Source organism: Entelurus aequoreus, linkage group LG23, assembly GCF_033978785.1.
Source record: "Entelurus aequoreus isolate RoL-2023_Sb linkage group LG23, RoL_Eaeq_v1.1, whole genome shotgun sequence".
Taxonomy (NCBI): domain Eukaryota; kingdom Metazoa; phylum Chordata; class Actinopteri; order Syngnathiformes; family Syngnathidae; genus Entelurus; species Entelurus aequoreus.
Window position 1 is genome coordinate 38,660,275 of NC_084753.1, and position 12,125 is coordinate 38,672,399.

A 12,125-nucleotide genomic window follows, 5' to 3' on the forward strand; every position below is an offset into this window, starting at 1 on the left:
CAGCTAACGATTATTTTTCTATCGATTAATCTAATCGAACTAATAGTCGTTTCAGCCTTAATATATATATATATATATATATATATATATATATATATATATATATATATATATATATATATATATATATATATATATATATATATATATATATATTGGGGCTGTGAATCTTTGGGTGTCCCACAATTCCATTCAATATCGATTCTTGGGGTCACGATTCGATTAAAAAAAGATTTTTTTTTTCCCGATTCAAAAGGATTCTCTATTCATTCAATACATAGATTTCAGCAGGATCTACCCCAGTCTGCTGACATGCAAGCAGACTAGTAGATTTGTGTAAGCCACTGTGACACTATTGTTCTTTTTTTTATTTTAATTTTATAAATGTCTAATGATAATGTCAATGAGGGATTTTTAATCACTGCTATGTTGAAATTGGAACTAATATTGATACTGTTGTTGATAATATTCATTTTTGTTTCACTACTTTTGGTTTGTTCTGTGTCGTGTTTGTGTCTCCTCTCAATTGCTCTGTTTATTGCAGTTCTGAGTGTTGCTGGGTCGGGTTTGCTTTTGGAATTGGACATCCCAGTAAACAAATTAATTACTTTATAAACAAGTTGTGACAACGTTCACGACACATCACCTGCTGCATGTTTCCTCACCTCATTAACTCTCAGTCACAGCAGCTGATGGACAATGTACTGAAAAAATAAAAGCAACATCAAATAGTTTTTTCCTTCGCTGTATACTTTTAGTGTGGGGACAAGTGTCTCCAATATTGTCCACACCTGTCTCCATCTAAACACAGCAGTGCGCTCTTAAACATACGGCGGGAAGCGAGGGAAAATTACACTAACCCAAGCGCTTGGCTCCGTTTACTCCGAGGGCAAATCTCTGTAGCAAAGTCCATGTAGCTTGTCCGCCATGATTATCAAGCCAAACAACGCTAGTGCACATGTGCCTGACTTTGTGTTGTCTAAAATGTATTAAAAAATGACAATTTGCTGTAATTGAAACCATTTACGTACCACTTACCGTCGGGAAATTCCCAAAGTTGTGTGGACAATGCTGAAGAAACAAGTCTATGTCAGAAAACCAACACATTTAGCTGAACTGCACCAATTTTGTCAAGAGGAGTGGTCAAAAATTCAAGCAGAAGCTTGTGGATGGCTACCAAAAGTGCCTTATTGCAGTGAAACTTGCCAAGGGACATGTAAGCAAATATTAAAGGCCTACTGAAATGAAATGTTTTTATTGAAACGGGGATAGCAGATCCATTCTGTGTGTCATACTTCATCATTTCGCGATATTGCCATATTTTTGCTGAAAGGATTTAGTATAGAACAACGAAGATAAAGTTCGCAACTTTTGGTCTCTGATAAAAAAAAGCCTTGCCTATACCGGAAGTAGCGTGACGTCAAAGGAGGAAGGATTCCTCACATTTCCCTATTGTTTACAATAGAGCGAGAGAGATTTGGACCGAGAAAGCGACGATTACCCCATTAATTTGAGCGAGGATGAAAGATTCGTGGATGAGGAACGGTAGAGTGAAGAACTAGAATGCAGTTCAAGACATATCTTTTTTCGCTCTGACCGTAACTTAGGTCTCATTGGATTCCACACTCTCTCCTTTTTCTATTGTGGATCATGGATTTGTATTTTAAACCACCTGGGATACTATATCCTCTTGAAAATGAGAGTCGAGAACGCAAAATGGACATTCACAATGACTTTTATCTCCACGACAATACATCGGTGAAACACTTTAGCTACGAGCTAACGTGATAGCATCGTGCTTAAATGCAGATAGAAACAACATTTTAAAAAAACCCTGACTGGAAGGATAGACAGAAGATCAACAATACTATTAAACCGTGGACATGTAAATACACGGTTAATACCGTATTTTCCGCACCATAAGCCGCACCTAAAAACCACAATTTTTCTCAAAAGCAGACAGTGCGGCTAATAACCCGGTGCGCCTTATATATGGATTAATATTCATATTTATTTTCATAAAGTTTAGGTCTCGCAACTACGGTAAACAGCCGCCATCTTTTTTCCCCGTAAAAGAGGAAGCGCTTCTTCTTCTACGGTAAGCAACCGCCCCCATAGAAGAGGAAGCGCTTCTTATTCTACTGTAAGCAACCGCCAAGGTGAGCATCCGCCCCCCTAGAAGAAGAAGCGCGCGGATATTACGTTTCATTTCATTTGTGTGTTTCTGTAAAGACCACAAAATGTCTCCTACTAAGAGACACGCGTACAAGGTTCCACTGACTTTTGATATTCATGTGAACCGCACTGTGGATACAACGGGAACACGTACGGTGAATATTCGCACCACAGGGAATGAGAAGTCGTCCTACTGTGGTTCTAGCTTGCCATGCTAACGGCCAGAAACTTCCACCCAGGGTGATATTCAAAAGGAAGACCTTGCCAAAAGAGAACTTTCCAGCCGGCGTCATCATAAAAGCTAACTCGAAGGGATGGATGGATGAAGAAAAGATGAGCGAGTGGTTGATAGACGTTTACGCGAAGACACCGGGTGACTTTTTTCACGCAGCGCCATTCCTGTTGATCTATGACTGCATGCGCGTCCACATCATCGATGGTGTCAAAAAACAAGTGAAGCACACCGAAGAAGAATAATTCGAGGGATTTGTGGATGAGTAATAACTTCAGAAAGTGAGCTTTAAATGTTTATTTTGTGTGTTGCGTGACACTAACGTATGAGCAACGTTGAGTTATTGATGTTGCTATTGCTCTGCACTATTTTGAGTGTTACTATTTTTGTGATTGCACATTTGCACATTACATTTTGGGAGTGAACAGCGTTGTTAGAACGCTGGTTTGTAATATATTATTAAAGTTTGACTGACCTATCTGACTGTTTTGTTGACATTCCCTTTAGCTTAGCGTAGGTGCGGCTAATAGCACGGGGCGGCTAATAGGTAAACAAAGTTTTGAAATATTCCGTTCATTAAACGTGCGGCTAATAACACGGGGCACCTTATGGTGTGGAAAATACGGTAATTTCCAGTTTAGCGAAGCTTAACAATGATGTTGCTAACGAGCCACTGAAGCTAACTTAGCTACGGAGCGGCGGCGGCAGCGGGCGTTGTAGCTTTCGACGACACCCCGGCCGCCATCAGAGTCGGCAAGAAACATATATTTCCCCAAAGTTACGTACGTGACATGCACATAGCGACACACACGTACGGGCAAGCGACCAAATGTTTGGAAGCCAAAGCTGTACTCACGGTAGTGCGTCTGCTATCCAACTCAAACACAACACAACCTCCTGGCTGTAGTCGGTAGCACCTACAACTTTCTTATTTGCAGCCTCCATTGTCCATTAAAGAAATTGCAAAAGATTCACCAACACAGATGTCCAGAATACTGTGGAATTTTGAGATGAAAACAGAGCTGTTTGTATGGTGACACATTGGGTCCGAATACTTCCGTTGACTTCGTGACATCACACGCATACGTCATCATCCAAAGATGTTTTCAACCGGATGTTTAGCGGGAAATTTAAAATTGCACTTTATAAGTTAACCCGGCCGTATTGGCATGTGTTGCAATGTTAAGATTTCATCATTGATATATAAACTATCAGACTGCGTGGTCGCTAGTAGTGGCTTTCAGTAGGCCTTTAACAGTCCAGTTGTGATTGACTGAATGTCCTGAGAATTATACTGGACATTCTTTTGTAATTGCCACAAAATGCCGTGTAGTATTTTGTTAATTTCTTGCCAAAAATATTTTTATTTTATAGATATTTTCAAAGCAGAATATTGTCCTTAGGGCCCTCTGGCACCTCATGGGGGACCCGTAAAATCTGTGCCTCTTAAGACCTCACTGTTGGCTTTGTACGCTCATGTTACTTCTCAACTAGTCAAAGTTGATGCTAATCGACCTGTTTCTTCTCCTTTTTACTGAATGTGAAAGCAAAAGTGAGTCCACAAATAACCGAATCGTAAAGCAGAATCTAAAATTAAATCTGAATTGGTAAAATCTTATCTATTTCGATCCCAGCATGTGTTTGTCTTCTTGTGTCCTGCAGACGTCTGTGAAAAATATCGTCCACCTGAGCAGCAGGAGGGGTCCTCCAGTATGGAGCAGAAGAGGTCACAGGCCCTCCACGTGAAAGAAGAGGAGCCACAGCCCCCCCACTTTAGAGATGAAGAAAAACAGCGGCTGTCCCCCCACTTCATAGAGGAAGACAAGAGACACCTCATCAGTGTGAAGAGTGAAGATGATGAGGTCAAAGGTGAGAGTGAGGAGAAGAGAGAGGCGGAGCCTCCAAGCAGCAGCTCAACTCAACACATGACAACAGAAGCTGATGGAGACCACTGTGGAGGATCACAAGCAGACAAGCTCTTAGCTCCACTATCAGATAGTGAGGACACAACGTCACACTCTCCTGACACTGATGATGAAGACTCTAAAGATGATAAGACATGTCACACTGACAACACACACTTCACATGTTCTCACTGTGACAAAACTTTTAATGACCGTAGCAATATGAAAAGACACATGAGAACACACACTGGAGAAAAACCTTTTTCCTGCTCAGAATGTGATAAAAGTTTTGTAAGAAATCAAAGTTTAAAAGAACACATGAGAATACACACTGGAGAAAAACCTTTTTCGTGTTCAATCTGCGGTAAAGCTTTTACGCAAAGGCCCAATTTCAAAGCACACATGAGAATACACACTGGAGAAAAAAAAATATCCTGCTCACACTTCACATGTTCTCACTGTGACAAAACTTTTGAATACCATTGTCATCTGAAAAGTCACATGAGAACACACACTGGAGAAAAACCTTTTTCCTGCTCAGAATGTGGTAAAAGTTTTGCAGTAAGTCAAATTTTAAAAGTACACCTGAGAACACACACTGGAGAAAAACCTTTTCCATGTTCAATCTGCGGTAAAGATTTTACTCGTAGGCACGATTTGAAAATACACATGAGAACACACACTGGAGAAAAACCTTTTTCCTGCTCAGAATGTGGTAAAAGTTTTGCAGTAAGTCGAAATTTAAAAGTACACATGAGAACACACACTGGAGAAAAACCTTTTTTATGTTCAATCTGCGGTAAAGATTTTACTCAAAAGCGCGATTTGAAAATACACATGACAAAACACACTGGAGAAAAACCTTTTTCCTGCTCAGAATGTGGTAAAAATTTTGCAGTAAGTACAAGTTTAAAAGCACACAAAAAAACACACACTGGAGAAAAACATGTTTCCTGCTCAGAATGTGGTAAAAGTTTTGCAGTAAGTCAAAGTTTAAAAATACACATGAGAACACACACTGGAGAAAAACCTTTTTCGTGTTCAATCTGCTGTAAAGATTTTACTCAAAGTTCCAGTTTCAAAGCACACATGAGAACACACACTGGAGAAAAACCTTTTCCCTGCTCAGAATGTGGTAAAAGTTTTGTAATGAATCAATATTTAAAAGAACACATGAGAATACACGCTGGACAAAAACCTTTTTCGTGTTCAGTCTGCGGTAAAGCTTTTACTCAAAGTTCCAGTTTCAAAGCACACATGAGAATACACACTGGAGAAAAGCCTTTTTCCTGCTCAGAATGTGGTAAAAGTTTTGTAAAAAATGTAAATTTAAAAGTACACATGACAACACACACTGGTGAAAAACCATACTCCTGTTCAAGCTGCAACAAAAGCTTCCGTTACCTAAAAACTCTTAGAGCACACATGAGAACACACACAGGAGAGAAAGTGTTGAGTTGCAGTGTGTGTGGTGAAAGATTCTCTTCTAAGTACCAGTGTAAGAAACACAAGTGTGCTGGTGAGAACAGCAGCAGCAAATGAAGATGCAGGATTTAAAATCAACTTTCTAACAACATCAGTACATATAACATGTGTGACATCATTGTTGTGTGTGTAACACAATCTTGTTAATATGATTTTAACATTCATAGATTAGACACTTCAGATTAGTGCTTTTATTTCAGTCAAGTACATGAGTTAATATACACATTTGTGTACTTTAAAATGAACAGAACAATTTGACTGAAAAGGTGAGAATAAACAGCACATAAAATATGTTACATACAATAAACATTTTATGTGTAGATATTCATAATTCACTTTTATACTTATTCATAATATTGTTTTATAAATGTTTTTGAAATAATGAAGTGTTACATATTTTATTTCCTAATTGTAGATGATTCCATAGATGAACTCCTTTATAATATATACATATTTGTTTTACATGTGTTCATACCTTTGCTTTTGAGTACACATAAATCCCTCTTAGTTCATATTTACTGGTTCACATCTGAAACATCTTCTGGACCACTTCTTGAAGCATATTATTATTTACTTTATACATCATTTGAGCAGTTGTCTGTTTTACAATTTTAAAATGTGTGACTTTATGAATCATTTGTTGGGTCTCTATAATCCATTCTATTAATTGTCTTTATTACTCTCTTGTGTAATATGAATATTGTTGTGTGATTGTTTTATATGTATGTCCCCAGACCTTTATGCAATAAACAATGTATGCTTCAACTAAAGTTGGGTACAATAAATGTAGTTAATATTTGTGGGTATGTATTTTATTCTATTTATTATTGCAGTCAATTTTTTAAATGTTTTCTTCATATGACTTACATGTCGTTTCCAGCTTACTTCATCATCTAGACCAGTGTTTTTCAACCACTGTGCCGCGGCACACTTGTGCCGTGAGAGAATATGTAATTTCGCCTATTTGGGTTAAAAATATTTTTTTGCAAACCAGTAATAATAATCTGCAAATGTGCTGTTGTTGAGTGTCGGTGCTGTCTAGAGCTCGGTAGAGTATCCATGTTGTACTCTCCCATATCAGTAGGTGGCAGCCGGTAGCTAATTGCTTTGTAGATGTCGGAAACATGGTTTGTTGGGATCACGATGTGTAGACGACAGCGTGCAGGTAAAAAGGCGTCTAATGCTTAAACCAAAAATAAACAAAAGGCGAGTGCCGCTAAGAAAAGGCATTGAAGCTTAGGGAAGGCTATGCAAAACGAAACTAAAACTGAACGGGTTGCAAAGTAAACAAAAACAGAATGCTGGATGACAGCAAAGACTTACAGCGTGTGGAGCTAAGACGGACATAATAATAATAATAGTACCTGGGATTTATATAGCGCTTTTCTAAGTACCCAAAGTCGCTTTACATGTTAAAAACCCATCATTTATTCACACCTGGTGGTGGTAAGCTACTTTCGTAGCCACAGCTGCCCTGGGGTAGACATGACATGATAATCAACAATGTCCCCACGAAGAAGGATAGCGACAACTTAAATAGCCTTGATTGCTAAAACAAAACAGGTGCGGAGAATAGCACTCAAGGAAGACATGAAACTTCTACAGGAAAATACCAACAAAACAGGAAAATCCACCAATATAAGAGTGCAAGACAAGAACTAAAAGACTACACACAGGAAGACACCAAAAAACCCCAAATAAGTAACAGCGTGATGTGACAGTACTTTGAGACAAGAGCTATAGTCATGCATGGTTAACTATGGTTTGAATTTATATCCAACACTTGCGAGAACAACTTTTTATTGTCAACATCAGCTACTGAGTTTAATGTTTTTATGTTTTCTGCTGGTGGTGTGCCTCCGCATTTTTTCAATGACAAACATGTGCCTTGCCTCAAAAAAGGTTGAAAAACACTGATCTGCCTGGAGGATGTGTGTAATGTTGAGATGTATTGGAGATGACTTGGTTTGTTTGGATGTTGTCAACCTGTCAATTGTTCTATTTAAACATGTTGTCAGATCTCGCGAGAGAAACAAGCAACCAGCTCTATTACTTCTTCTTCTTACTGGCAGTTTGCAGCCATGACTTGAAAGGTTCATACTGCCACCTACTGGACTGTAGAATGTAGTGTGGGCCATAGGACAGAAGGAGGAAATCCCGTTAAGAACCTGTGGAGGGCAGCAATACACCTAAGATGTTCTACTAGTCTGCTGGAAATAGAAAGAAGAAGAAGAACGAGGGGAAATCAAGATGGCGTTTGATGGAGAAAGTCTAAACGTGGGCATTATAGTTCTGTATTTTTAATCAGTGCATACATGTGCACATATATGTCGTTTTATATAGGCTACCTTTTATTTTGTTCCCCGAGTATCCTGGTTCCTTGATTTTTGTTAGTATAAATAATCTTCAATCACGCTGCTGGAGGATCCACAGCCCCCCCACATTCAAGAGGAAGAGGAGGATCTCTGGGTTACTCAGGGGGGAGAGTGTCTTCCAGGGCAGGAGGAGGCGGATCTCACCAAGTTTCCACTGACTGTTGTCTCTGTGAAGACTGAAGACCGTGAAGACAAACCACCTGAGTCCTCACAGCTTCATCACAGTCCAAGTAAGCACAACATCCAGATGTCATCCAATATGTATGCTACATAGTAAAAAACTACTAGTACAAGGCGGCTAACATTACAGGTAATGGTAGTCATCTATTGTGCCTTTAAAATCACCAACATTACTCCATTTACTTGTAGTGACCTGTATATTAACCAAGTATTAGCAGCTGTGGCTATGAAAGTAGCTTACCACCACCAGGTGTGAATGAATGATGGGTTTTTTACATGTAAAGCGACATTGGGAACTTAGAAAAGCGCTATATAAATCTCAGGTATTATTATCATTATTATTGTAATTGTAAGAGCTAACATCGAGGACCTACTTTTAGTCAAACGGCTCCTTGCCCGCAGAGAGGTAAGACTAGCCACTGAGCTGCTGCTGCATCGCCGCTGAGTTGGTAAAAGTTTGTTCTAGATTATAAATCATGCCTCACGCTTGTATCGGCGAAGGTCGTGGCCATAGACCGAGAAGTTGGTCAAATTAGTTTCAAACCCAAAGACGTCGCTAGGAAGACACGGCAAGATGCTCATTTCTTCCCAGCAGTCTTGACCCAAGGAGTGAAGATTATGCTCAATATATCAACTAAACGGAGAGAACATGTCTCGTGCTGAAAGATATAAACATCCCAACAGTCGACATCCCGGTGAGAGCAGACATTGTACAGTAAGTGATAGTTTAGTTTTTTTAATGTTGATAGTTTGTATTATTTTGTTTAGCATTTAACATTACTGCTACATGGATAGATAGATAGTACTTTATTGATTCCTTCAGGAACATTTAAATGATGCTTAGTGTTTCACTAAAGCTGCATCTGTTTAGCAATCAGCTTCTAAAACTTGTAGCTCATACTCCAAAAATATAATTTTCTGGATTATAATTTTGTAACCTATACGTGCTACAAATAAATGATAAATGGGTTATACTTGTATAGCGCTTTTCTACCTTCAAGGGACTCAAAGCGCTTTGACAGTATTTCCACATTCACCCATTCACACACACATTCACACACTGATGGCGGGAGCTGCCATGCAAGGCGCTAACCAGCAGCCATCAGGAGCAAGGATGAAGTGTCTTGCCCAAGGACACAACGGACACGACGAGGATGGTAGGAGGTGGGGATTGAACCCCAGTAACCAGCAACCCTCCGATTGCTGGCACGGCCACTCTACCAACTTCCAGCGCTGGTAGTCGGCTCTATAAAGTTAACAAATAGGCATTTAGTTTAGAATCCTGTCAGCACAATATTGCGGGTGAAAACGAGAATAAAAACTTACCTCGAGCAGAAAGACAATGTGTCTCCCCTCACGTCCTTTCTACTGGCCACTTCCTGCTACCGCCTTATAAGCACAGCTGATTGGACCGCGGCGGTCAAGTGACTAGGGAGAGTGCGCCGAGCTCAAAGATCAATAGACAACAAAAGCATACCAGTCACTTCCTGCTACCGGCATGCAACCAAAGCTGATTGGACTGCGGCGGTCACGTGACCAGGGAGAGCGCGCAGCGCTCAAAGAGTAATACAGAGCAAGAGCCTAATAGTCTCCGCAAAGGTATGTGTTTGACACCTGCGTTACAAAAGTGCTTTGAGTCACTAGAGAAAAGCGCTATATAAATATAATTCACTTCACATGATATCTTGTTGTTTTATTTTCTCATTTCAAGAGGAACTGCACTTTTTGGAATCATTCACAGTCCCTATGTAAGTTAAAGTTAAGGTCCCAACGGTAGTCACACACTAGGTGTGGTGAAATTATCCTCTGCATTTGACCCATCCCCAAGTTCACAACCTGGGAGGTGAGGGCAGCGGAGGCCGCACTCGGGAATCATTTGGTGATTTAACCCCCAACCCTTGATGCTGAGTGCCAAGCAAGGAGGCAATGGGTCCCATGTTTATAGTTTTTGGTATGACTTGGCCCGAGTTTGAACTCACAACTTTCCAGTCTCAGGGCAGACACTCTAACCACAAGGCCACTGAGCAGGTCGATGGTTAATGCATCCTCAATAGAAAATAAACCTTAGCAAAAGTTAGCTAACAACTGAGTCATTGGTAGCCGCTCACTGTAAGTATATATGTAATGTAGTAACGTTCGTAATAACATGTCATATTTACATATCTTGCTCATTTTAAGCATACAATGTCTGCTCTCACTGGGATGCCGACTGATGGGATGTTCATATCTTCCCGTTTAGATGAAGAATTAATCCTCACAAAGGGTTAAAAAAGTTTGGGTGCAAAAGAGCGTATTTTCGTGTCTTTCTTGCTCCAGGTCAAAGTTGAATGTCAAAGTTGACCAAGTTGTCGGTTTATGTCCACAACCTTCTACTACATAAGTGAGAAGCATGATTTATAATCTAGAATTAGCTTTCACCATCTTAGAGGTGAGAAAGCAGCTCAGTATGTCAATATAGCAGCATAAGCTAGTTACTTCTGTGATCAATGCGCAGCTAAAAGTAGGTCCTTAACGTTAGCGCTTATAATAACAATATCGCTAATACTTGGTTAATATTCAGGTCACAAAATGTAAATGGAGTATTGTTGGCAGTTTTTGGATGGTTATTTGGAGGACTTTGTGGGTCTAATAGAGGAGCTCCCATTGACTCCAATGTTAGCTGATTGTTGATCACATTTATTTACTAATTAGTATTCATAAAAATGTAAAATGTGCTTGTGTTTGTGCATCACTGAGATTTCAAGACAGTTCATACGATAACTTGTTTTTCCTAAGTGCATGTAAAAGTACTGAATGCATTGTGTGATTGAGCAGAGATGGTGTGTTTGTCTTGCAGACGTCTGGGACGAACATCTTCACCCTGAGCAACAGAAGTGGAGTTTCAGGATGCGGATGGAGGAGCCACAGCCCTCCCTCATTAAAAAAGGAAGAGGAATACCCACTGATCCCCCATTTTAAGAAGGAAGAGGAGGACTCACTGACGCCCCATTTTAAAGAGGAAGAGGAGGACCCACTGACACCCCATTTTAAAGAGGAAGAGGAAGACCCACTGACACCCCATTTTAAAGAGGGAGAGGAGGACCCACTGACACCCTTTTTTAAAGAGAAAGCGGTGGATCCACTGAGCCCTCACATTAAGGAAGAAGAGGAGGACCCACTGACCCCTCACATTAAAGAGGAAGAGGAGGAACACAGCATCAGTCAGCAGGGAGAGCATCTTGAAGGACTGGAGGAGGTTGATGTCACCAAGATGCCAGTGACTGGTGTCCCTGTGAAGAGTGAAGGTGATGAGGTCAAAGGTGAAAGTGAGGAGAAGAGAGAGGCGGAGCCTCCAAGCAGCAGCTCAACTCAACACATGACAACAGAAGCTGATGGAGACCACTGTGGAGGATCACAAGCAGACAAGCTCTTAGCTCCACTATCAGATAGTGAGGACACAACGTCACACTCTCCTGACACTGATGATGAAGACTCTAAAGATGATAAGACATGTCACACTGACAACACACACTTCACATGTTCTCACTGCGACAAAACTTTTAAATACTGTTGTCGTCTAAAAACACACATGAGAATACACACTGGAGAAAAACCTTTTTCATGTTCAATCTGTGGTAAAGGTTTTACTCAAAGGCACGATTTGAAAAGACACATGAGAATACACACTGGAGAAAAACCATTCAAGTGCTCAATTTGTAGTAAAGGATTCCTCCAGAAGGGACATTTGATACAACACACAAAAACACACACTGGAGAAAAACATTTTTCATGTTC

General features: G+C 40.1%; 1 protein-coding gene across 2 annotated transcripts in view; it reads left to right on the forward strand.

Annotated features, from left to right (window-relative positions):
* The window catches only part of LOC133640602 (gastrula zinc finger protein XlCGF57.1-like), an 87,824-nt gene extending 81,274 nt beyond the window's left edge, over nt 1–6,550 (forward strand). For both annotated transcript variants that reach the window (XM_062034113.1, XM_062034112.1), the window contains exon 2: nt 4,070–6,550. In XM_062034113.1, the coding sequence (XP_061890097.1) occupies nt 4,120–5,853 (1,734 nt within the window). In that variant the 5' untranslated portion in view covers nt 4,070–4,119 and the 3' untranslated portion in view covers nt 5,854–6,550. The remainder of the gene's footprint in view (nt 1–4,069) is intronic.
* The last annotated feature ends 5,575 nt before the right edge of the window (nt 6,551–12,125 follow it).